Raw genomic sequence first — 26,757 nt, forward strand, 5'->3', positions numbered from 1 at the left:
GAATGTCCTCAGGGTAAGGGCCAGGGGAGCATTTTACAATATCCTGGAGAAGAAGAGCTGCAGCATCTTTCCCAGGGACTTCATCCTCAGCCCAAGAAGCTGGGTGTGACTAAAGCATCTCTTGGCACATACTGTTACAAGTAACCATCTCTCTCTGGAGCTGCCTGTTCCAACTCTCCATTCCCCTATCCATTAGCTCCGTGTGACTCCTGGGGCCGGTTTGTCCGCCTCTGCCTCCAGCTGTAACTTCTTGTGCTTCCTCTGGGGATGCAAACAGCACTCTATCAATAATGGATATCTTGACTCTTCGTAATGTTTTCTAAGCCCTCAAAGACATCCTGGTTCCACAACAAACCAAAACTCCTGCCCATACCAATTCACCACAGTGTCAATGAAGATGGATGTTCACTAGGGAAAAAAAAAAAAAAGCCTTGGCAGGTTGTCCAGGAGGCTTGGGGTGATGAGGTGATGACCATCTCCATGGGGAAGGGACAGCATGAAGACAGCCGGCAGAGAGAGGGAAGGCTGGAGGAAAAACTGGAAATTAGGGCTAGGCTTGAAATACTGCAGATGAACGAAACAAATCCAAATTTTATGATGATGGTGGTGACCATTATTGTTGATGTTTTAGTCACAGCTGATAAAAAAATAATAGTAGTAATAAAAATGCAATGATGATAGTGATGATGATAATAATAATATGATTATTTATTAATTGTAAGCCATTATCAACATTTTCTAATGTTTTTGCCTCCCAGACCCATCCCAAACTCCAGTCGTATCATATTAATGCAAAATGAGGTAAATGAGAAAGATTTTTTTTTCTTTCTAGCACATCCAAGGCTGAAAAGTGGGAGCAGCAAGGGCACTCTCAAGCCCTTCTGCTATTTGCTTCGCTACCAAACACTCTATGCAATAGTGTTGGGCTACAGGTGGGATCTCACATTTCATTCCTTTTAAGTAAGGTTTGTGGCCTTCAGAGTAGCTGATCCCCATGGGAACTGTATGACCAAACCCTGAGGGGTGGAAGGAGAAGGAATTCAGAGTCATTTTACAGCTTTTATCGTGGGTTTTTTTTTTTTTTCAATTATCGAGTTTTAGCCCAAATTCCTGCTGGTTCACTATGCAAATCTGTCAGGGAGAGGTGGGAGGAAGCAGGCACCCACCGGCCCTGGGGCAGTGCCATTACCTGCCAGATGATGCAACTGGTAAGCTTCACTGCTCTTCACTTCTTGCTCAAAGGAGGAGAGGGAACAAAATTCCTATAGTTCCAAATGCTACTGATTTCCACATACTTCTTCAGGTTCAGCCATGGCTCCTGTGACCATGATGATGTGGGCACACATAGATGGAGACACTCGGACAGGCTTTGCTTATGTCTCAGCCACTGACTGGTTCTGCAGTGCCCTGGTTAAACCTCAGGGTGCGAAGCAAAGAGAAGAGGAGAGTGAGCCAGGACCAGACGCTCAGGGTGTTGTATTTGTGTCAGGCCAGGGATGTGCAGTGGGCAAGGGGATGGATGTGCAGCAAGGAGACTACGGATATGCGGAGTGGTGGAGGATGGATGTGCCTTAAGGAGGGAATGAATGTGCAGTGTGGCAAGAGATGGACATGCAGCAAGGAGGTGAGATGCATGTGCAGCGAAGTGGGAAATGCATGTGCAGCCGGCAGGGTGTGGGGCGGTTGGCCTGCTATGTGTGTTACAGCCTCTGGACCATGCTGCCTCACATGCGTCCTGAGACCTGAGGGCTCTGCGACCTCCACAGCTGATCTGATAACCATCTGCAACTACACACAATGTTCTGGAGCTGCAGGGGGGGGGGGCAGGATCACCAGGGTTGGGTCCCCTGCAGCAGTTCCTTCATCCCCTCCTCTGGCTGCAAGTGTGAATGCTGTGTGCTCTGATTTGGCTCTGGTTCATGGCTAACAGCAGGGTCCCAGCAATCATTCCATCCCCTGTGCTCCCTACTGCAGCAGTGGCGAGTGTGTGCTTCAAATGCAGGCATCCAGGGAGGAGGAGAAGGGGTGAGTGCCACGCTGTGCCTGCGGGGGCCTGGCTGCAAGCCTAAGGAATGGGTTTGGGGACTACAGTGGCACGACTGCTGCTCAGCATCCTTGTCTCATCCGACTGCTGTTGCACAGTGCTGCAGCACCAGCTGAGCACCTGGGATTGGGGCACATTCAGTAAAATTAGAGGACTCCTGCGAACTGGGGGATACCTTGTGGGGACACAGCCTTAGCTTGCAGGGTGATGAGAAGGGCTTAAAGAGAAGGAGCTAGGGAGGGGGTTGATGCTGGTATCTTTAGTCTCCCCCAGCTGCCTGAGCCTGGCAGAGTGGGAGCAGGGGTTATGGATGGAAAGGCACAGCACCTCTCCTGAAGGCCTTCATCCTCTGTTATCGGTGACRTGGAATGCACAGGTTAATGCACAGCCCCAGGAGGGCCTCCTGTACCCCTCTGCCACCAGTGCTCCTGTGGGACACCTCGTTCTCTTTGCTCAGTCCACAGTTCTGGTGCTCCCTGACCAACCTCCCACCCCTCTTGGCCTTCCTCTGCCCATGTTCTCCTCTTGCCCTTTGCCTTTCTCAGGGTCTCCTGCCCTTTCTCCTCCCCACAAGGAATAAATCACCCTYTGGCTCCAGCTTTAGCTCGCAGACGAAACAGCAATCCACAATGCCACGTCCTTCCCATGGGACCTGGCTGCCTCTGGGATTCTGGAAATTGCTTCCCAGACCAGAGGGRTTTCACTTGGGAAAACCATCAGGGCCTGGTGGCTCCTGACCTCCAGACTCTTAGGGACCAATGTTCCTGCTCCATCCTATGTCCCTCTGTGCTCTCACCCTGACAATTTACCTATGAGCTGGAACTTGAGAAGGGATCTTCAAGGAGGGAAGAAGGATGTGAGTTCTTTGCTGTAGGGCTGGTGTATTAAAAAGTTCTGAAATGCTTCCTCTTTATACCACAGTTTAGGGTTGCAGGTATGCACCAGGTAGGCCTGAGCACTGGGAAAGGGATCCAGGCTTTCCAGCACCTCCATACAGTCCCCGTGACCAGGTTAACACCAGCTTTGCTCAAAAACTCAGCAAACATTCTTTGTTCAATCCCCTTCAGTGGAAAGCAATAACTCTTGCACTGTGAATCTTCTCAGCCTCCAAGGAGAAGCTTTCATCTGAGGGCCAAGGGGAAAATCAGTCTAGTGGGTTTCACTTCCCGCTTGTAAAGATCTGAAGAGATGGACACAGCCCCAGTGTGCTCCCTGGTGGCACGAGGAGCGGGCAGAGCCAAGCCAGAGCACGGCTCTCCTCTTCCCTCCATCCCTTGGCACCATCCCATTAGGAAAGAGGGTTTTGTCAGTCAGCCCAGCACATTAGGAAATGAAACAGGCTGTGCCCAGAAGCTTCCCCAGGGGTCCATTAGCACCGACAATCCTTCCTCCGGCCCAGGAGGTCCCAGAGGAAGCTTCTGCTAGCGATTTCCTCCACCGGTGCAGCAGGAATTAGCTGCAGCAGGGTCCCCGCAGGGCCAACGCAGGGGGATGGTGTGTGTGTGGGGGGGGATCAGGCACTGCTGTGTGGGGTATTCAGATGTAACAYGGGCTGCCAGAGACATGAAGCCCCTCTAGGTATTAGGGTCACTTTTGATCATGCTTTTTGAATACATAGAGCCCCCCCACCCCTAATTCAGACTGCTAATGCATTTTCTGGCTTTGAATCAACCCCAAGAGCTCCAGGATTACCCCTGAGGTCTCTTCCAGTCACTGGGGCTGGAGGAGGTGGGGTGTACACTACAGGGTACAGACCCTGTACAGACAGGGAAGGGCTTCCCCAGGGCACATGCAGAGAAACCATGATGTTAATATCTTTATCCAGATGAGTGGTTAAAAAATTCCRAGGAGGGGAAGGAAGAGCACTGTGCAATCTCAGTATGGACACTGGCACCCCAAGTGAAGCAGTCTTAAACCTGGGCAAAGGATCAGGCTAGTGTTTAATTCTTCTCTACGATCACTATCTCTTCCACAGATATAAAAGTGTGGTGACACCCCGACGGGCAGCGGTGGCTATTGCTTGCTGTTGGATTGTCTCCTTTCTGGTGGGACTTACCCCTATGTTTGGCTGGAACAACCTGAACAAGATGCGGAGGACTCAGGAGCTGAATGCCAGCCACACAGAGTTTGTCATCAAGTGTCAGTTTGAGACCGTCATCAGCATGGAGTACATGGTGTACTTCAACTTCTTTGTCTGGGTCCTGCCKCCCCTGTTGCTGATGCTACTCATCTACCTAGAGGTCTTCAACCTCATCCGCAAGCAGCTCAACAAGAAGGTCTCCTCCAACTCCACTGATCCACAGAAGTATTACGGGAAGGAGCTGAAGATTGCAAAGTCCTTAGCGCTCGTCCTGTTCCTCTTTGCTCTGAGCTGGCTCCCTCTGCACGTCCTCAATTGCATCACCTTGTTCTGCCCATCCTGTGAGACACCGCACATTCTCACCTACATCGCCATCTTCCTCACCCATGGCAACTCGGCCATGAACCCCATCGTTTACGCCTTCAGAATCAAAAAGTTCCGGACAGCCTTCCTGCAAATCTGGAACCAGTATTTCTGCTGCAAAACCAACAAAAACATCAACAACACCACTGCCGAACCAGGCAACTAGGGGCTAGGAGAGAGCAGAGAGATGAAGTTCTCCATGCCCAGCCAGGTTCTCATTTTACTGTTGTTCCTGCCATCAGGGGAAGGGGCGAGGACCCCAGACAGTTGGGTTTGCCAACCCTGTGCAATCTGAACAGCTACATCCCCAAGCTATTCTAGGGAGTTATTTATTCACAAGCATCGTACTGTTTTGATATTGTAGCCTGCACTGTTCCTTACTTTTTTGTTGTTTTTTTTAAAGGTTGCCAAATATTTAAGAAGAAATTGTACAGACAAAGGCGCGGTTTATCTTAATGCAAATAAAGCAAAATGATGAAAACCACCCAGAAGGTCCTCTGCTGTTGATGGCGATCTTTGCCTCCCTGGATCATGGTGGTTGGTGATGCTGGGGGCATCGCTGAGGGATACTTCATCCTCTGGCCACCACATCCCCAGGCCCATGGAAGTACTTAGGTATCAGTGGAGGGGGACACACTGGTGGGAGCGAAGCTGCCAAGAGCAAGAGAAGCCCTGGTTAATGAGATTTTGCCAGCTCAGAGGCTGATGGAGGTTTCAAAAGCACCCCTGTCTCTGCATAGCCAGAGAGAACTGAGCCAGGCTGGGACATCAGACCTGAAAGGGGATCAGGAAAAAGCATCCCCTGTCAATGCCAGCACCCACTGCAGAGTGAGGACCCCAGCATTTCCCCCCACTAAAAAAAAATAAATAAATAAAAAATAAAAAAGTTCATCCCTGACTTGCAAAGCTACCAAAGTGGGAAACTGAAACCCTCAACATAGCCCCAGAGCACACTCAGCAAGAAGCACCCTTTGTTCACCCGATACATCTCACCACAGACTCCAGCAGTACCTTGTCACCCTGAGAGCAGCACCCAGAGGGCTATGTCCCCTCTGTGTGCCCTCTTTCTCTTTTTATTCTAGATAGCTTCAAGTCTTTTCTCCCTATTCTTATCCAAATGGGCCTTCTCAACTCATCCTGCACTGGAGGGAGGTAGGATCTCTGGATGATGCTCAGAACAGCWCTGCCAGACTTGGCTTTACGGCAGGATTTAATTCCAGGGCTGACTAGGTGGTGGGAAGAATTAATTTGAGTTAATCAGGATTCCTTTCTTATCAGTATCCCTTATTCACTAGCCTCCCATTGGAAACACACTTCGTATGACCCTTTTTCTCCCACGGGAGGGTCATGCCCCTTGGACGTCACTGAAGGACCAAGTGACTGCAGCAGGTTCCTGCAGTGGCTGGGAGGGGCTGCAGAGAGGAAAAGGAGCTTGGATGGGTGAGATTTATGGGCGGCTCTTTAGTAGGCTATGCAAAGAAAAGCAGTGTACATATGGTGGGGGAGACAGGTCTGTTGGGTGCCCCCTTCACTCACCCAGGCTGCCAGCCCTGTTCAGTATGGGGGGAGCTGCAGCTGGTTACATTTCAGTGAGAGTAACAGGAGGGCAGCAAAAGAGGGCGGAAAGAACAATGAGAGAGAAGATGGTTGGGCTCAATCTCCCTCATTCATCTGGGATATCAATATACAATATCTGTACAGCTCCAGGCTATCCAGACTCAGACAACTCTGGGCAAAACGCATTGGAGTGGAGCAAGGAGGCTTGCAGAAGAACAGTGATGGTGAGGAGAGGAGCAAATCCTTTCTTGGGCCTCAGCATGAAGGAGGGGCCTTGACCACCTTCCTGATTTYCCTCAGCTGAAGGACTGGAAAACCTGTATCAGTAGTGCCCAAGGATGTTCGAGGTGGAGCATGCACTAACACACACATGCAGGGGGGATGTGGCTCCCAGGGACCTGCATGGCAGGAGGGCATGAAGGTGGGCTGCCTGTCCCCATCGTAGGGAAGTCCTGGGGGGCAGCTGGCCTGGTCCTGGACACATTCATCCAATGTCTGAGCAGGCTGTAGCTCACAAGAGCCCAAAAGCTTGGTGCAGAGGAAGCCCACAGCCCCCCAGTTCAGTGGCTCCCACCACCCCTGGCTGTGCTAGAGGTGAGTTCCTCATGGGCAGGGGCTGCTTCACCACAGAAGCTCACATTGACCATCCCGTATGGCCTCCCAGTACACCCTAGCCRTTTGCAGCCCTTCCTGGGCAGCACATAGAGAGCCGGCAGCCTCTCTAACACTCCTGGCGTGATCACCACCACCCACCAAAAGGGAGATGTCCTCTGAGAAGTCTGAGCGCTGCCCATATGTTGCTCTGTCTAAGCCTTCAACCCTGGGCTAATGCAGAGAGAACTCCGCGCGCGCACACACACACACACATACACACACACACACGCACACACACACACACACACACCCTGTATGCCTGGTCCCTTCATGCGGCTGTAGCTTGGTCATGGGTTAGGACTGCTGTTTACCAGTGCAGGTCTGATTCCCACTCGCTTCTCCTTTTTGCAGGAAGCTGCTTTCCTGGAACTGTCGTCTTTGCCTGCTACTTGCTAAGGTACCCAGAATCATAAGGACTGGGATGCTCGTAAATTAAAAGGCATTTAGATGATTGCTTTCAGAAAAAAAAAATAGTGGATTTTTCCGCTCGGTGCCCTCTGGCCCTTTCCCGGGGAGAGCTCACTATATGTGGATACTACTCCCCTCCCCAGGCCCCTGTGGGGTTACAAATACACTCTTCACCCTGTAGGAGTGTAACAAACATCTGGGCACAGCCTGTTTGTAACAAGCAAAGGGCACAGCATGCAGCACTGCACAGTCCTGGAAATGCTGCTTCTCCCACCAGTCTGGTGGGGCTGTAAACCCCCTGCTAACACAACCAGCTTACAGCCCCTGTTCCTCCGAGGGTCCAGCTGGCCAAAGTCATGATCCAAGATGCTGAGGATGTCAAGGGAGCCAGRACAGCCTTGTTAGTATCCAATGTTGTGTGTGAACATGTTGGAGGATGCCAGCTCTCACACTGCCGTATGTGGTTGCCTGGTCCACTGCCTGGGCGGCTGGACCACAATCCTGGACCCAGGCAGCATCACTAACCCAAACCAGATCAAAAAGCCAGCCTGACCATCAGCCAGGACAAAAAATTAATATGACAATGCCCTCTGTTGGTGGAAACAATATCTAGTGCAGGCAGTGCTGAGACTGCACTAAGTGACTAGGGGAAACCGTGAGACAGGTTGCTCTGGCTGGACACGGGTGACGCTACACAGGGCTTCAACTTGGCCTGGCTGTTGGGGACCAGAAGTGGGTGATCTGGGGAAGACAGAGTCAGAGAGGAGGTTCCCCACTGCAGAGCTATTGGAGAGAAGCTGCAYGGAAGAGATGGTTATTTTGACCCTTGGCACTGTCTGGCTTTGCTCTCCCAGGGCATGAGGGTGGTGGACTCAGAGCTGGCAGTGCCAGATGTGTGAGCCAGGAGGGGACTTTGGCTGGATACACACGTGTGTGGGTTTGCTGCCAGGACCTAGGATGCACCAGGATAGCTAGGAGATGGCTATCTCAGGGCAGGCAGCCTTTTCACTCAGGCTGAGGGATGCAGCCCGATGGCAGGGCTGGCAGGTAGCTACGAGAGCTCTTGCCTTCATCAACATGCCAGTCCTTCAGCCCGAGAAGGACAATTGTGCTGATGGAGGAGCTAAATCACGATGCATGACCCTGGTTAACAGTGTATTTAGTCAACCTGATGGATCTGTCTGGGCTTTCTGTTAATAAACAGCATCTGACCTGGACTGTCTCAGAGCTGTAAGAAATGAGGCTTCCTTTCTTCATCTGAGCTATTGATAGATAACAGGGCCAATTGCCCCTGCAGATAATGAATTGGAATGTCCTGCTCCAGCTATCTCTTGCTGTGGGGAAGGAGTTGCTAGTGCCAGGGTAGTGATGAGTCGCTGGACTGTTATTTCCCCTTTCATCGTGATGGGGATGAAGATATTCTGCTTTGATGGAGGAGCATCAATGTGAGACATTTTTGATGTTGATTTTTTCCCCTCACCCAGGATCATTCCATGGCTCCAGCAGGAAAATTTTCCTCTTCCTCCTCCTGGCTGAACTACCTGTAGTTTAGCCAGAGGCAGCCCAGCCATCTTCATAGGCATTTTTCAAAGTAAGGTCTTTCTTCCCCAGCCTGAAAAATGTCCCATCCACCCATGCTTCAATGGGATGCTATCACAAACCTACAGCACTCCCAGCAGCTGTCCTCCTGCCCCATTCCAGCCACCCACATGCTGACACCACAACAGACAGGACATAGTGTTTTTGATGAGGACCAGCATCTCCTCAAACAGATTTATTGTCACAGCTAAGGACACATCCAGAGAGGACTGTGTCATGGCAGGGTGGGCACATGAGCCACCTGGGAGCACTGCCAGGGAGGGGCAAGACCCACAGGCCACGGAGGCCATGACTGGGAGCATCACCTCGTGCTACAATACCAGATGGTGGCTGGGCTGTGAGCTGCAGCATCCACCTACAGCARAAAGGAACAAGACTTGAGTACCAACAAGCACACCACTGCCACAYATGGGCCAGGAGACTGGTGGTCTGGGATCAGAGGGGACATCTGGTCCCAGCCATGTCTCCAATACAAGAAAAGCCTAGTCCAGCTCCTCTGTCTTCTCCCACCCCAGAAAGTTTAGGTTCGGCCTTTAGCTCTATTTTTCCAGCAGACCCACCCTGCGCTCCTTTTTACCTGCTCCCARTTCCAGTACTTGCCCCCATCAGTCCCTGGTACCCTATGTCTCCAGCCCCATCTACAAACCCCAGGCTCTGCCCCACTGCAACACTACTGCCCAGGTGCCTGCCAGACCCACCAGTCTCCACATATATCTCCTCCTTCTCCTGCCCACACTTACTACCCTCCCTTCATCTTGTAAAGGGGCAGGTTTGTCTGAAGCCCTGCAGCATCTSACCCAACCAGTACATCTCCAGCTGTTGGTCAAGGCAGCCCTTGGCTGGGCCTATCAGCAGCTGACAAGGCCTAATCCAGGACACTCAATGTACTCCATCCCTGATGGACTAATCCATCCTCCCTCCATCCCACAGCTACAAACCAGACCTACCTTACTCTTCATCTCACTCTCTGAATTATCCTCATTGGGGCACTGTGGGAAAGCACAGCAGATGATAAACCCTTGAACTCCCCTCACCTCTCTCCCCTTTTAAAAGTGAGCCAGAACATGACAAACCTGTTCATGCGCACAGACCAACACGCACCTACAGACACCACCTCCACGCACACATGCTCCGAGTGACCGTGTACACTGTCCTCGCTGCCTGCTCCTGGCCAGTTTGTCTCCAAGACCTCCCAGTCCCAGCCTGAACCTCAGCCTGGGCAATTCCCAAGAGCATTGTRTCCCCAGTGAAACAACAAGCTGCCCTTACTGACTTTGTCATGCTGTCCGCATGGCTGCACTTTTGTCCCTGCCTGCAGGGCAGCATGGCCAGGGCTGGCTGGGTCATTGCTCATCRCACCAGCTGGAAGCCCTGGCACCAGGTGTTGCAAAGCCAAATACAGACCCCAAAACTTGCTGAAAAGCACTGTGGCTTCAGCAGGGACTGAGGGTGCTGGGCGCCAGCTGGATCACAGTCCTGCGTGCACAGAAAGTAGGACAGACTGTGTCTTGGGGCAACTGTGCGCTAGGAAGCCACAGGAGGAGAAGTAATAAAAAAAAAGTCCAACAACACCAGGACTTGAGAAACATTGCTGCAGTGTGTGCGGGTGGGCATACAACCTCCTGCATCCTCAGATGGGTCTGCAAGGCCCARATGAGGTGTCTGAGGAATAAGTAAAGCAAGTAGGGCATCTCCATGCAGGACTGGCCTGGATACCCTGCTGAAGCAGGGAAGTGTGATCTGCAGGACCCTACAACATAAATCAGGGCAACTTAGCTGTAGGTGGAGCGARTCAGTCACCCAACCATGTCATGGCTCTTTGCCATTGATAGTTCTGCCTGGAAACATTTAATATGGCATCCCCAACTCCCAGCTTAAGGAAGATGGTATGAGGGAAACACTGAAAAGCTGTGGGATGCCTGTAGGAGGGAACTCGATCAGGGTCTCCACATGGCACTTCCTCTTTCCAAACACTGAGGATGGCCTGGGGGAGCCAGGCACAAATCCTTTCCAGCACCCTTGAGCAYGTCACCACAGCGTCAGGGCTGTAGTGAAGATACACAGTGTACCAGAGGGGAGTTTGTCCTGGAAACACAGATATTTTGCAGCAAGGGGATCAATGCATCCCTGTCTCTAACTGGGGAAGGACATGGGAAGTGGAGAGGACGTGAAGGAGAAATTAACCCCAAAGGGTCAACCCAGGATGCTGCCAGTTGTTCAAGAGAGGGAGAGGGATGAGGATATGACCCAGTCCATGTTTGACAGATAGTTTGCACAAGAAAAATCCATTCACAAACAGATTCAGATGTTCACACCACTGATGGATGTGGTGCTTGTTGGTCATGCTGTGGGGTAGTGAGGGCTTGGGACCTTTCCTTGGCTGTCYTTCAGCTGTCCTGACACAACAGGCAGGGACAGTGAGGGACACGGCATCCACACGCTGCTAGAGAAGACAGGACCTCCTGAAATAAAAGAGCCCAGTGGGATCTTCCCTAGATGCCATACACACCAGCACCAACCAGGCAAGGGACACAAGTCACCTGCAWCATCCAGCCCCTCGGATCAGCTCTGGACAGTCTCCTTGCCATCATGGACAAGGTGCTCAGACTGTCCCTCTCAAGTCATGGGGCAGGCACCTCTTAGCTTTGGGGTAGTTTTGGCAGAACCCCCATACGCATGGCTTGCAGGTGACTTGAGGCACAGCAGAGTCCTGGTGGATTCAGTGAAGAGCAGATGACTGTCCTGGCCTCCACCAGCATCTCTGATCCTCTAACTCTGCAGTTTCTGGTTTTGTCCCTATCTTTTGGCCATAAATGAGAGGAAGAGGATTTCAGCACAACGGCATGCTGCAAGACCGTAAACCCAATAAGCACAAAGCTCCAGCTCTGCAGGGTTTTCCAGCGCGCTGAGACTCTTCCATCACCTGGACTCTCAGTATAAAACAGGGACAAACCATGTAAAAGGGAGAACAGAGAAAGGCAAGCAGGGAGAATCCTGGACCTGCTCCTCAAYTTCCCTAGTCCATCTTACCTTTCACATCAAGTTTGCAGTCTACTGAGGCCTCCCCTAAGGGATTCACAGCTTTGCAGGTGTAGACACCCCCGTCAAAAGGGCTGGGCTTGCGGATTTCCAGGGAGCAGACGCCCTGCTCAATCATTGCTATGTACTTGGGGTCTTCCCGTATTTCCATCTGATTTTTCATCCAGATGATTTTGGGCTGGAAGGCAGCAGGGCTTTTCGTTCATTTTGATGCAGGCAGAGAAATAAGCCCCAAAACACAGCCACCTCCCAAAGTCATTCCTTGCTTTGTCCAGGCCYTGCCTGAAGCTGGTGGCTGCAGTAGGATCCACAGCGAGGGGCAACATGAAGAGACAAATCTTCTGGCCCTGAGCTCTAACCACTGCCCCACACTTCTTTCCCAATGCAGAAGGAAACCGTATGGCTAGAAGTGAAGCCAGTCTCTCACTTCCACTGTGCAAACACCACCAGACTTGTYCTGGTTTGTGTCAGAGGGCAGCTGCAACCCTTTAACCCCAATCAAACCCTAACCTGACACAAGCAGCCATCACTCAGCACCTCCAACCACTTTGCAAAACCCAGCCAGTGGCTCCCCACATGCACAGACAATGTCATTAATGGAGGAGAGATCCAGCTACTAACCTGTGGGAAGCCCCGGACAGAGCAGAAGAGGTGTGTGCTGTAGCCCCGGGTAGTGGTTCGGTCTGTCAGGGGCTGGGTGAACTTTGGAGGCTCCATCATGTCTCGCTGGGGTATCTTCTCTGACTGGTAAACAGTTTCTAGAAATTGGGGCAACAGCTGGCTGCAGCAGAGCTGGGTCTCCTGGGCTGAGCATCTGCATGGTCAGGGGAACTCAGCCCAGGGTACCCCAAAATACTTTGCTCCCTCTCAGAATAAGCCAGACATCACCTAGCCTGACTCCAGGCTTCACACATCTTCAGCTCTCACCAGCCCTGTCTATAGCTACCTTCTCATCAAACCATGCCATGTTAGTGCTGGTGGAGACAGTGCAGGGTCCTTGCAAGGGAACGTGTGCATCTCTAAACCGGCTGTGTGATGCATGCTCTGTGCAGCAGGTGACATCCAGATCAGACCACTCTCAATCTCCTACTCCACCCACAAAATAYAGTGGACAGAAATAGGAGCTGGATGCAGGCTCTAGAGGGTGGCTGAGATCTCTGACTCACTACGTTACCAGGGAGCAGGGTGGAAATAGAGAGGGGAAGAGCTCTGGTTCTGAGATAGATGATTGCAAGGGTCTCTTGCTCCACTTGCCTTGAGTGGTAGGGCAAAGCTCGTCCATTCCTCACCCTTTCTTACTCCTGCCTCAATCTCACTCTGGAGAAAGGGGGGAAGATGGTCTAGGTCTGAATTCTTGCCTCCTACYCCACTCTTGGGGCATCTCCCCTGCCCAGGCCAGACTCATACTGTGCCCCCCAGCCTCCCAAGTAAACTTGGTGCAGGGACCCCATGACCCATTTGGGTCCTCCTGCAAGTGAGGTTGACTTGTCCATGGGCTAGGGGCCAGGGTGTTCATGTCCTGACCCCTCCCAGGAGTCCAACCACAGCAACAGCCTTCCCTAAAGATGAAATGAGGTGCAGAAGGAGGACAGRGGACTTCCATACCTCCACCCCAGGGAGGCACTGCCTCATTCTCACAGGGCTCATCATGGCGACCAGCATGGCAGCATCACCACTGAAAACGCCAAGGGCCTTGAAGCCCCTGACCAGCTCAAAGGGGGACAGGACACCTCCCACAACACCTTCCAGAATCAGGGCCCTGTCCTCACTTGTCTTTTTGATGTGTGCTTGGCTGGAGGTGACAGCTGCTTTCTCACTCAGTCCRCTGGCATTCTCTGCAAACACCCGGAAAGAATAGGTATTGCCCATGATGAGGTCAGAGATGGTGCAGCTGGTGCGAGTGCAGCGCTCCAGCACAGTGAACCATTTCTGGGAGGAAAGGGAGAGTGGTAAGGAAAGACAAACCGTTCAAAGAAAGAAGAAGGTGGTGGGGAGACAACAGCAGCTCATGCCTCCCCTTCCCACCGCAAAGCCTATCAAGGCTCTGTCAGCACCAGGGCACTTGGGTGCTGTGGTTTGCAGGAGTGCCCAGACTCACCCCACTCTTCTTGTCCGACTTCTGCACTGTGTAGCCTTTGATCTCAGAGTTCCCATTGTCTGCTGGGGGAGTCCACTCCAGGGCCACATTAAAGCCCCACACATCCACCAGCTTCAGGTTCTGAGGGGGGCCTGGTGGTTCTGCAATTGCAAATCCTCACAAAGTGACATCCTAATTTTCTCCCCCAAAATTCTGCACCTCAATCATCCCTTGTACYCTGCTTCTACTCTCTTCTTGTCCTATTGCAACACACAAGGAACAAGAAACTGACTGAGTTCTGCACAAGTACATGGGCTAGCAGAAACCCTGCATCCGCAACCAGAGCATATTGGCACTGGAGTCCTCCACACACTGGAAGAGCAAYCCCACAGTCTCCTGTCTTGTTGCTGGCCCTGTCCCTTCCCATCCAGGGCAGGGGCTGCCTGCAGAAAYGAGACTCCAGGGCATCTCACTGTAGGCAAACAGGAGTGATCTTGCAGAGCCCCATTCCCCATCTTACCAATCACTTGGATCTCCACGGTGGCTTTGTCCTCTGCTCCATTTATCCGGATGGTGAGTTGGTACTTGCCAGAGTCACTGCGCTGTGCCTCACGGATGAAAAAGATTGTGTCCTTCTCCCCATTGCGGATGTTGATGCGCTTGGTGTCTAGGGGATGGCCATCCTTCGTCCAGATAACCTGGGGTTGTGGCTTTCCCTGGAACAACCCAGGGCAGGCAGGTTAGGAGTTGCTTGAGAGCATGATCTCAACTAGTGCTGCTGGAAGGAAGGGTGAGCAGAGCCACCAAACTTTATCCAGACAGCTGTGGCATGGTAGAGTCGTTCTCATTCCACAGTTCCCAGGGAAGAAACTACAGCTCATCCCTGTTAGCCCCACTGCAGGGAAGCTGTCAGACTCCAGGGCTTATACTCTTGAACTGGTCCTTGAAGCTGCCCCAGAGCAAGCCTACCTCTGCCTACCCAGGGCTTTGCAGACCTGAGCTCACGTTGCCTAGACTCTGAGCCCAGACTCAAGCYTGGCAGTAGGGGCTTGTATTCAGTGTCCAGGGCTGATTCACACCTGGAGCATGGCCAGAGCTGCCTCCCAGCTGCCAGTCAGACATGGCATAGATGCATCCCTCGTTATAGGGGCAGCTTTCTGCCTCGCGCTTCCTTCCTCCTACTCTACACCTGGGTGTTTCAGAGCTGGAGCTGTTCAACTCCAGATGCTGTGGACCTTTGGGGCTTCTCAGGAGAATGTGCAATAAATCAACCACACAGATGAACTCCAGTTTGAACCACCAGCATCAGCCTCTCGCTCTCCATCATTCAGAAGCTGGGGCTGCCTTGCTCTAAATGCRGCTACTCTCCCTGAGGGGAGCCCTACCATCCTGTTGCCGGGTCCAGTAGCATGTAGCCAGAYACTGCAAGTCTGAGCCAGAGGAATGTGAGCTGAGCAGGGCTCATCAGCTGAGACTGCAGCAATATTTGGTTCTTTGTCTTAGTTCTTTTGAGATTTTCCTATTGCCAACACCACCAGTATTGACACTGCCTGAGCAGAGATGGACACTGGGCAGGAACAAGAGAGGGGTTCACACCCCGGTTCCTGCATGGCTGCCACCCTCCAGCCCACATGAGGTGGGAGGAGAGGAGAAGTCAGACCACAGCTGGCCCCAGGCACCTCATACTAGCTGGAAAAATCACTGCAAAAATCARCCTGCAGTGAAACAGTCTGAGGGATTAAATCCCAAGGAAAGATCACCACCTYTCCTGAGGCACAGCGAGGTGCACATGCTCTCCTATGCTCACCAACAGACACAAGGGAAGATTCAGGGGCCACCCTGCTTTGGCTAATGGAGTGGCCCAGATGACGCAGCCTGTGCCCCAGTGTGCTTTCCTCATAGGAGATATGGGGAAAGTAACCCCCTCACCCCAGAGTCACCTACAAAATCAAGCATGGAGGAGCTGAGACTTGTCATGATGGGAATCAAAGGCAAAGMAGAGGGTGAAAGAGACTGGTCCTGGCTCCCAGTTCAGTCCATCACCAGGCACTGTGGTGCCAGCAGCCCCCAGAACATTCCTCCCAACTCACTCAGCCCAGGAGGTAGAGAGGGATACTCAGGGGGCAAGTAGCCCCTTTTGCTCTCACTGCCTCTGGTCAGGCACAGTCCCCTCATCCCTCGTCTGCAGCAGGCACAAAATGCTCACCCAAGCACTCACCTCTATGGTGACCATCGCCCACCTACCTGGAAAGGGATCATCAGGTTCACAGCATCCCCAACATGCCTGACGTAAGTCTGCCGCAGGTGACGGGGCACACGGATCCTCGGGAGCTCTGGGGGAGCAGAAGCCATGCCACAGGGCCACCATTATCATGCGGCTGTCAGAAATCTCTTGCATCCTGAGAGATCCCACACAAGCAGACCCACCCCATGCACACTCCTGCTTGGCCATGAGAACATCCAGCCCAGAAACACAGCCACCTCTTCCCTCTCATCTCCAAGACTGCGCTTCCCTCCAGAGCCTTTCCAGCCCTCTCCTTTGCCAGAACCCCCAAATTATGTCCCCATTTGTCCTTGTCCATTGAGATCAACCCAATGACACCACTCTGATGGTGTCACTCCTTTTGTTATAGCCAGTCCACAGTGACCCACAYGGGCTTAACCAGAAGAGGCATCACAATAGCGCTACTAGAGCATGGCCCTGATAGTGCTGAAGCCAAGGATAGCCTCTCCCTGTTGGGAAATATTTCCTCCCAACTCAAAAAGCAGATTTTTCTAAGACACATAATCCAATTTCCATCAAGTACAAGACTCACTATGCCTCCTCCTTAGCTGTGTGGTCAAGGCAGCCAAGAGGCTGAGGTAGTGCATGATTCCTCAGAGCTGTGAAAGCCCCAGGCTGGAAAATGAGGGCTAATGTCCCCAAGGGAACATAACAAAGATAAGCAAAAAAAACCACCAGAGAATGCTGATGGAGCTTGTCTCTCCTTCCTGGGGTGAAAATAGCAGCTGTGTAACCCTACCGGCTCTGTGCTGCTTAGCGGTCCTTCTGGGGAGGCATCGGGTTTACGTGAGTCCCTCATAAAAGAACTGTGTGTCTCTGCCTGGATTAAACGTGCCGGAGCTTAGCTCTGGGGAGGGATGGCATGAGGAGGGGGGTGGGCGACGGCCAGAATTAAACCAGAAGTGAGTGATGCCGAAACAGCTGTGAGAGTAAAACGTAAGCAGTGGGCTGGGGAGGGCAGAGAGATGCCCAGCAGTCCCAGATGGCCCCACCAACAGCTGAGATGGTCTCTCCTCCACGCACACTGCTATTCACTCCAGGAATCCATACATTGATGCAGACACTTGGTCTTATCAGTCTGAGTGGAGCAGAGAAACTTAGCCTCCAAGCAGGAATGTTAATTCATGAGTATTTCCCCCAGTTCCTGCCCACACGTGCCTTCCTTGGCTGGAGAGGGCTGCCCAAGGTCAGTGACCCAGGTGAAGCATTGCGACATGCCGGAAGGTGTTTTTCCTGCCCATTTCCCTGAAAAATCTAACTGCTGTGCTGAATGTGTGTTTTCTCCCTCTCTCCTCTCCCTCCACCTCCCAAATCCACTTGCCTTCTCTCGTGACACCTGTTCTCACACTGTCTGCCTTCTATATTGTTGCTATTTTAAATCCCTGCTGCTCCCCTTGTAAAAGTATAAATGATCTGTTGGGAGGTATAAGATGTGCTTCTTAATAAAACGTGAAAAACAGGAGGTTACAGATAGGGCAGAGAGGGACAGACGTGTGTGCCTGACGCACATCAGCGCCAGTGCGGTGGCTGAGGGGTGCTAGCAAAGCACTGAGGGGTAATTTGTTTCTCAGCAAAACCGGATATTATGTGCAGGGATGTATTTCAAGTGAAATGCAAAACTAGACAAGTGCAATTTGCTGATTAACTGTTTCAGTTAGCAAAAGAGTAAAACAAAAAAACAAAAAGAACAAAAAAACTCAATCGCTTAGCATGGAACAGGAGCAAATTTTGCATGGGTCTTTCAGGTCCCTGATTTTTACGCCCCCTCAGCCAGTGCACTCAGCTTAGCGAGTGCTCCATTGAGCTGTAAGTGGGAGACCTGAGCTCTGCATTTAGCATCTCACCACAGTCTTCCCATGCCTCATTTTCCCCAGCCCCACAATGAAAATAACAATTCCTTTGAGACCTGAAGATGAACATGGCTAAGAGAGAGATACTAGCTGCCAGACAGACCTCTCTTCCACTGATGTTTCTGCTTAAATCACCAAAGGATTCAGCCCTACTAGGCAGGGTGGGAGTTTGGACAAGGAGGCAGACAGACTAGCCAGGTTCATCTCCAAGCAGAATGCGAGGATGGACCCTGCAGAGCCCCCTTTCCAGACCCTGATAGCTTTCTCCAGGTCTTTTTTTCTATCAAAAGTTGATGGTTCCTAGAATAATTTTCAATATTACTACTATTTTTAAGCAGCTGAGAAATCTGCTGCACTCTTTGAGTAATAGAAAAACTTGCACATTAACAGTTCCTCAGAACAGAAAAACAAGTCTATATTTTCCGATGAATAAATGAAAACCGGCCTTGCAATCATACATCAGCCTCTGCATGCTTGCGGCACCCGAGGAGGAATTAAAGTCTTGCTAAGCATGGCAGCAAGGTATTTACTAGCGAGTTCGGAGTGACTAAAGTTCCCATGCTCTAAACAACCAGCTCAGCTTTCCTCATCTAAATAAACGTGGCTGTCTCTGGCCCAACCGCTTAACATGTGTGTGACTGTGTGTTAAAGATGTAAGCATGCCCAAGGAGAGGACAGGAAATGTGCTGAGCATGCAACTATTTCTGAATTCTTGCAGTGATAGGGGAAAACATGGGTCTACTCTCTCAGGCCTCAGGTCTAAGAGCATTTTGATTGCAACTCATTGCCCTTAAAGCCTCACTATCTGAAAGACAGAGGTATAGTCTTGAGGTCAGGAAGCTGCTCCACCCCACCCTGAGGGAACTGGACCCAGTTATTGAGAATAATGATGAAGTCAAAGGCTGGATTGTCACATGCAAGTGAGCAGAATGAAAGGGAGTTCAAGTGGCACAGCCTGGAGCATGCATCGCKGGAGCACTACTTACGGAGGATCTCTCTGATGAGAACTGGCTGCTCCAAGGTAGCTGGGACACTGGCTCCACTGGCGTTCACTGCCTTCACGCGGACACGGATCTTCTCTCCAGAGCTAAGGTTCTGAATTGTGTACCGCATGGAAAGAAAAGGCTCCTGGTTCGCAGTGATCCAGTCTGTACCTAGAACAAAAACAAAAGAGCACTTCAGGCACACCGCGGCTAGTCACACACACATACCATAAAGTTGGATCAAGTCACAGGAGTGAAATCCAGAACTACTTCCTTGCAAAGATGAAGTGATTCAAGGCACCAGCAGAAAAAGGCATTTTAGAAGTGAGGCTGGCCACCAGGGATTCAATGCGATCCTGCATTGTCCTGGAGGCCAGCCACCCAGCTCTGCCAAGGACTGCAGGGTGCCAGACGTTGGCAGATACTGAACTTTTGTCCATTAAAAAATTCATCAACTACTTTTGAGTAGCATTTGCAAGTAAAAAAATCTACTTGCTATTTGCAAGTAAAAAAATGGATTAGACCTACAAACAAGCCTCATAGAGCCACCATTAGCTGCCAGCAAGCCTGTACTCACTAGCAAATAAGACCAAAGCTGGTCTCTCCACCCCACTCCCCCCCAGTCAGTCTATAAAAAGGATTTGCAAGGGTCAGACCAGCAGGTCTGCAGAATGGCCTTCACAGTCYAGAATGACCATCCAAGTGCATTTCTAGAGTTCACAAAAGGTTGTCTTATTACTCAACAAGCCAACCTGCTCCTCCTGCTGACCCAGAYTCATTGGGGTTCACTATGCTCCGCAGCTCCCAAGCTGCTTCCTTTGGTTGGAAGGGATGTCTCAAATTCACCCCACAGCCAAGACACAGGAGCTCCCTTATGTCAGACAACAAGGTCTTGCAACCCCCGCTGAGCCTTTTAAGGGTTTTCTCAGCTAAAAAATGGACAACGCAGCACCACAGGACTAGGTGACCCATGCAGCCAACCAGAGCAACTCATTGGTGCCGGGTTTGCTAGGCCACTATTCACACTTCCAACCTGAAGTTTTTCCTGTCAAATGCTGAGAGATGAACCAAGTCCCGCCAGCTCCTCTGTCCCTTCCTCACCTGCATTACTCAAACCAAGGAAACCAACAGACAATTCTCACTGAATTTTAGCCAGCCAGGGTCAGATTTGCAGCAGTCCAAATTCAGCAGCTATGGAGCCCATGTGGTCATCACTGAATGATTAGTACTCTCTTGTCACCCAGTCAAACCCAAAGCAAGCTARGAGAGCATCCAAAACTGTGACCTCTGAGTGGCTATCAGCCAGCTCCCTCTAGGAATGGCTGCATTTTTCCTATTCCCAAACAGTGGYCTCCTCACGCATTGAGTCCAGGTGTGGTTACTTCCCAAGCCCACCAGTCCCATGGTGAAAGCCTCCCATGGCCAAGCAAGTGTCGATCATGCCTGCTACAAGCAAACAGCTAAGGGTCATGGTTCACGTTCTGAAGACCTACCAACTACTTCAGTCTCTCAAACTGTTCCAACGTCATCCAGCACCCACACACCCAGCCCACTAGCCCTAGGCTTCGCCTTGAAGATCCCTCTTCCGCAACTGCACAAAGTGGGTCTCTCTCACCCAAAGCCAAGCTGGGCTTCACAAGAGTTCCCCCAAAAAATTAAGTCTCATTCACCTATGTCATTCCACCTACAAGCAATGCCATTGAAGAGCCACAGATAATTACTGTTACCCACCARCCTACTTCCATCCTCTAGCAACCCACAGCCCTCCTCCTTCCAGGTGTCTTGAGCCCCTTTCTCCACAGCTCAGGGTTTGCCCACTACTTCTGCCTGCCAGTTGCTCTTGTGTTACCTAGCAGTGCCTCCCTCATCCTCCCCCGTTATCCCCATCCCCTCTGTGTTTATTTTTAGGCAAACATGGAAGAACTGCATCTTCTTCCTCCTGAGGTCTTGAATCACCACCCTGAGGCTGTCCTCTGCCCTTCACAGTAACACATCAGCTCTTCATGCTTACGAGGCAGGAAAGCCCAAGCCTACTTCCATCTTTGCAGAACTCCACCACGTATCCATCCAGGCCCGAGTGGCCAGTCTGCTCCGGGGCTTTCCAGGTCAGTGTAACTGAATTTTCACTCACTTCTTCCACAGCCAAGGACAARGGAGGGCTGGGTGGCTCTGTAACAAACCAATGGCAGTGAGGGCAGGCTCCCAGGGTGTCAGAGGGTTGTCAGAGGGCAATCACAGAACCTCTGGGCTGGTCTTCAGCCCTCTGCAGGTCCTTGTCACCCCTTCCTCCCTAAACCTCCAACCCTATCCCACTCCAATTATTTCTCTGCCAATTTCATCCCAGCATCTTTCTCCTCCACAACAGCATCCCACTCTCACCCTCCCTACTCCCAATACCCCTGAGTATGCCCTCCCAGCCTTAAAGACTCCCCCCACTTTGATTTCTATCCCCCTTCTCACCTGCTTTAGGCTTCTCAGGCTCAGGTTTAGCAGCTGGGGCTTGGGGTTCAGGTAGGGGAGCCAGGGAACCTTCTTCGGGGGCTGAAGTTGCCTCTGCTGTTGGGGTGGGAGCTGGCTCATCTGTGGGGGCTGTGGACTGCTCCATGGCAGGCAGGTTCTCAGGGGTCAGGGGCTGTTCAGCAGCTGGGGCTGGTGTTGGTTCTTCCTTTGGGGCTGCTGGAGCTGGGTGTGCAGCTGGAGCTGTGGTTTTGCCAGTCATTTCTGCAAAGTCTGGGGACCGGGGAAGGGAGTATTTCTTCTCTTGGACCTCTACTCTGGGTAGGAGTCCCTGGTCAAGATTAATGATCTCTTCTCTGGACCTGGGGTCTCAACTCCAAATCTGGGGTCCCTGCTCCGGACCAAGCGTCTCTACTCTAGATCTGGGGTCTCTGCTGTGGACTAATGGTCTCTGCTCCGGGCTGGCTGTGCTGGGAGGGGGGAAACAGGTCACTGAGCCAGGACAGAAGTTAGAAGATTTTTATAGGCTTCAGCTGGCACTTGTCACCTCCCTGCAAACCAATCTGCCTGCGCAGGCGGGGGCCGCCAGGAATAGCCACCCAGGACCTGCACATTCAGCAGCATGCCCCTACCCCCTCCCATGAGGATGGAGCATATGTCTCTGCCCCCCTGCTCTCCTCCCCTCCCCACACCCCACACAGGACAAGACAGTCCCTGGCCAGGTCACCTTTCTCTGGGGATATGGCTGACAGCTTCTCTTCCCAGGACCGACACCCCTATGAGCTCCTCTAAATAAGGGCTCCCTGGCCCTCCCACACACTGCTACTACCCAGTCACGCTGAACCCCCCTGGTCCTCCCAAATCTCTCCATTGACCCTAAATTTCCCTCCCTCCATGCCCTCCTCCAGTCCCTCCACTCACCGCAGACCTTCCCTACCCCCACGAATCCTGCAATGCCTCCCCCAATCCCACCTGCCCCCCCCCAAGTCTTCTCCTAGCCCTTACTGCAGCCCCAGACCCCTCTGCCCCTCATTTCTTCCTCTGGCCTCTACCTCAACCCCAGACTGACAGAATCGCAGCATCTCTGGGGTTGGAAGGGGCACCTGGATATTGCCTAGTTCAACTCCCTTGCTCAAAGCAGTGTCAGCTAGAGCAAGTTGCTCAGGACCTTGTCCAGCCCTCTGTCCCCCAGGTCCTCCCCTAGCTTCTACCTGAACCCCAGGCTCCCCAGGTCCTCCCTAACTACTAACKCAACTGCAGACTCACCTGTTCCCCATGTCCTCCCCATAGCTCCTCAACGTTTATGTAATGGGTTGCACCACAGCAATCCTTCCCAACCTTCAACATAGACCCCTTCCAGACACCCACTGCACACATACACCAGCTCTGCTGACCCATGTTCCTGGGGAAGCTTAGCCAAGGGCTAGCCCTGCTCCATATCCTCCAGCCTGATCCTGCATGTGCAAAGCAGGAACCTGTCCATGGGGTCAGGTTACCCCAGGACTCATGTCCAGCCACCCTTCTTCCAGCCCCCAAACTCAGATTCACCCCAAAATCCTATGATGGCCCAGAGAAGCCCCATTATCCTCAGAGGATATATCCCTCCTCAGCCCCGATCTGTCCATGGTCCCTCATTTGCCATGTTGTGCATGGAATATTACTAAAAATGTCTCTGTAACCTATGGTCTAATTCCTTGACCTTCCTCAAATTCAGGTTCACAGAGTGTTCTCGCATGTTCCTCAGCTACATGTTTGCTTCCAGTGACCCTGCTATGGAGGAGTAATGCAAGCCAACTCTACTGGGCTTTGCTCCAAAGGCTCATTGCTTTGTGGTCCCCAGAAAACACCTCCAAACAGGGGCATAAAGGTCAAGCAATAGCTCCGAGACAGACAGAGCATGAAGCAAGATACATGCTCCAACAGAACCAAAGGAATGAGCTTTGCTAACAAGGGGGCGGCTTTCTAAGTGGGGGGAGCTGTGGCAATCCAAGAAGGAGAAGGATAGAAGAAAAACAAAATCTCATTACCAGATTAGTGTTAAATGGGATGTCAACATCCCAAGAAGAGTCATAGTGCTCTGAGAGACACATCCCAGGTGGAAGATCCCTGCACTGGGAATGGACCTGGTGAGAAGAAGGGATGGGAAGAGGACAACAGGGCAGCTCTGCAGATTATTTGGCTCAGAAGTCTGAATCCCTCAGCCAAGCCTAGGACCAGAAGCTCAGCTCCTGGCTGTGAAGATGGAGATAGACAAGCTGTAGTGGTTGCACAGAGGTATGGAGGCACTGCCCTGAGGACCTCTGTACCTTACACTCCTCACAGACATCTGACAGCAGGAGAGAAGAAGTGGATGTAAAGGAGGTGACTGCCACTCCCCAGGAGCAGCATGAAGGAGTCCTGCACTTTCTGCTAGCCCTGCTCCCCCTGTAAGTTCGTCATAGCCACCAGTCCCGCTAGTCACAGGGAGATCAAGTAACATGCACGCACACCCTCCTGCTGCCCTGGTTGCCTCTCAGAGTCCAAGTGTGGCCAGGAGGCTATAGCCTGGCAGCACTACCCTTCTGACCCATGGACAGATTTTTCCTCCCTCAGTTATTTCAGTGACCACATTTGGCAGCGGAACAGAGCCAGGACATCAAAAGAAGGTATCAGTGTCTCAGGAGAGGGCACTTTTCCTTCAAAACTATGTAATAACCCAAGTGTTCTGTAACTACTTTTGTCAGCAAGTAATAATATGACCAATAAAGACTTGCCCTTCCCAAAATACCTTTGGGGTGCCAGAGGGCCAAATTCTCTGCAGAAGGAGGGGAGAAGTGAAGATCCCATGATTTTTGCTACCTGTAGGGAGCCAAGAAACYATGGACAGATGCTGGCAGCTCCTTCCTATTCTCTGGAGTGGGTTGAAGCAGCTCAAATTTGCCAAGCAGGTCACAATCCAGAAAATTTTCTGCAGCAAAAGACAAGACAGTCTCGCTCCCCAACACAACAGCAATGTAGGGTTAGAAGAGACCATCTGTCTTCCTCCATCCAAGCACCTCTCTGAGCCACCTTTGGCTTCCTGAAGGGTCTGGGACCYGGAGAGAAGGGATGGGGGAAACTTTAGTTTCTCCATGTCTTGACATACAGGTATTTCAGCCTGTCTTGGATGATATTGGCATCTCCTTGAYCTGGAGGGAGGTGGACTGAGATCTGCCAAAACCTCTGTCCAGAGCAAGCGTTAGCTGTAGTACTATCCATATGTTTATCAGATAACTGACATCTTTGTGGGAACCTCAGGAAATAAACATACAACTTTTCTCATGGGAGACTTCAGCAKTCACTTCACTCATGTCTTATTGCTTTTTTCAATCAGCTCTCAGGTGGTCATCTTGACTCCCACAGCAGCATAAACTCYGTTCAGAAGTCTTCCCTGTATTTTTTCAAAAGTGATCATGTAGTCTAATCTAAGCTGAAGTACTTTGTAAAAGTAGGTTTCTTTCAATTTCGTGCAAGAAAAGCAATTTAAAGACCTCAAAAAGAGATCAATACTGAAACTCCAGCTCATAAGGAAACACACACTCAAATTTCTCTCCCATTTCAATTTGGGTGCGCACAGTTGAAAATTAAATGCTTCCTCTGGAAAAGAACATCAATGCAATTATTACACTTGAAGTTTTTGATTTGAACAAAACTCAGGTTTTTAACCAGATCAATGACATTTAAGTGCTGTTTTCCTGTTGACTCACAAGATGACTCATAGGTTAAGAGCAAGTGAATCAACGCAGTTAATCATCAAGACTTATCTGGGCCAGGTTACTGTAGCRTACTGGCATCTTATTTATTGGCACATTGCCAGCGAGACCACTGTACGTTGAATAAATTCAAACACAGAAACACTGTACCCCCTGCCGTAGATCGCAACAGCCATCTGTGGCACGTTGCCCAAGTCCAAAGTCAAAGACCTTCACTGGGGTACAAGCCGTGGAAGCTGAAAGTTTGGTTATCCACCACGAATGGACGCTCTCATGAGGTGTGACACAGGAGGTAGACAGGGAGGGAAAACATCGCTCTGTGGAGTCACTTCAGCAATGACAGATGTGAGCAGGGTGTCTCAGTTARAGCCCCTCCACCAGTGCAAGCAAACAATATTGTGATGAAAGAAATAAAAGGAAGTACCACCTAGTGCGAGTCCTCTGATGCTTAACACAATAACAAATGAGCAGGATTAAAAATACATCCAGTGACCAGTATTAGCTGTTTGTATGGGTAGCTGAGGGGTTGAACATTAAAATACTGCCTGGAAAGTCTCATGTTCTAGGGTCTCTTCTAACACTGGATTTACCAAATAGCTTTGGACAAATACCTGAAACAYTTTATGCTTCCGTTCATCCCTCTGCAAAACAGGAACCTCCCAGGAAGAGGCTGTAAAACAAGATAATTCACTTGGAAGTGTGCTTACACCCCAAAACAGCCAGGTCCCTCTTCACCCAGGTTTGCCAAGCTGGGAAGTCAGTGGCGGGGACCTGCTGGGGAAAAGGCCAGGCACGGTTGTCTCCAACAGCTGATGTGTTGGTGCGAGAAGATGGATGATGCCTCAGACAGGTGGGCTAAATCCTGGAGGCTTCAAAGATTAAAACCAATGTGTAGACAGGGCTCACAGATTAGAAGGGAGGTGATGAGGCCTTTCCATTTGTATACCGTAACGCAAAGCGGAGATACCAAAGGCCCAGAATAAATGAAGGCCCTTGTCCTCCTGGTGGGAAGGGTTCCTTGAAGCCATAACATCCTCTGCACTTTTCCTGTCTTGCTCTCCTCTTAGTGAACATCCTTGAAGAGCCTGGACGGGCCCTTTGCACCCTAGGAGGACTGCAAAAGCAACAGCACAGCTATCACGTGCTGTCACTTGGGCAGCCACCACCAACTTCAGGTGTGGTGTCACCATGCCCCTAGTGCAAGTGGTGCTTTACCAGGGTGAAGGACAGAGCCCAGCTCCACAGGGTTATATCATCAGTGTCAACAAGCAGAAATCACCCATGATCTGTACTGGGGAGGGGGGAAGGTGAGGGGACACCCAGGCCTACCAGTCCCATACACACACGCACTGCTGTCCTCCCTCCTCCTCAAAGGGGCATATTCAAAACCACTTGATGGAGTTAGTTTCTGCACTCTAATCTCTCTGTGGCCCCATGCAGCTCTGGGTAYGTAACATTCACAGTCCTCAGGAGCCACCACAAAAGGCCCAGGACATGCCCAAATCCCTTGAATTTCRGCACAAGAGAGGTGCCTAAATACTTCTAGGCAGAGATTCTTGCTGCTGGCCGTTCCTAGTCACAGATACAACTGAGATGGTTCCCATGATGGGCTGTCTCGTGCCTGCACAGCC

At 51.3% G+C, this 26,757-nt stretch overlaps 3 protein-coding genes across 7 annotated transcripts in view; 2 read left to right on the forward strand and 1 right to left on the reverse strand.

The window, feature by feature from the left end:
- The window catches only part of LOC146596324 (adenosine receptor A1), a 28,364-nt gene extending 23,393 nt beyond the window's left edge, over positions 1–4,971 (forward strand). For all 5 annotated transcript variants that reach the window (XM_085304111.1, XM_085304112.1, XM_085304113.1 and 2 more), the window contains one exon: positions 4,020–4,971. In XM_085304111.1, coding sequence (XP_085160237.1) covers positions 4,020–4,653 — 634 coding nt within the window. In that variant the 3' untranslated portion in view covers positions 4,654–4,971. The remainder of the gene's footprint in view (positions 1–4,019) is intronic.
- Positions 4,972–5,058: 87 nt separating this feature from the next.
- On the reverse strand, positions 5,059–21,855 carry MYBPH (myosin binding protein H). The gene is made up of 10 exons (XM_085304140.1): positions 21,399–21,855; positions 20,973–21,107; positions 18,942–19,109; positions 16,066–16,154; positions 14,342–14,537; positions 13,843–13,982; positions 13,514–13,673; positions 12,366–12,502; positions 11,736–11,922; positions 5,059–5,138 (listed from the first exon to the last, which is right to left on the reverse strand). Exons 1-10 carry the CDS (start codon positions 21,655–21,657, stop codon positions 5,059–5,061), a joined length of 1,551 nt encoding a protein of 516 aa, XP_085160266.1. The 5' UTR covers positions 21,658–21,855.
- A 2,035-nt stretch (positions 21,856–23,890) lies between these two features.
- Positions 23,891–26,757, forward strand: part of UBE2T (ubiquitin conjugating enzyme E2 T) — a 135,535-nt gene continuing 132,668 nt past the window's right edge. The window contains exon 1 of the mRNA XM_085304129.1: positions 23,891–23,899. The gene's annotated coding sequence lies outside the window, so the exon portion shown is untranslated. The remainder of the gene's footprint in view (positions 23,900–26,757) is intronic.

The sequence above is a fragment of the Rhea americana genome, unplaced genomic scaffold (assembly GCF_003343005.1).
Source record: "Rhea americana isolate MKP2758 unplaced genomic scaffold, rheAme1 scaffold_203, whole genome shotgun sequence".
Taxonomy (NCBI): domain Eukaryota; kingdom Metazoa; phylum Chordata; class Aves; order Rheiformes; family Rheidae; genus Rhea; species Rhea americana.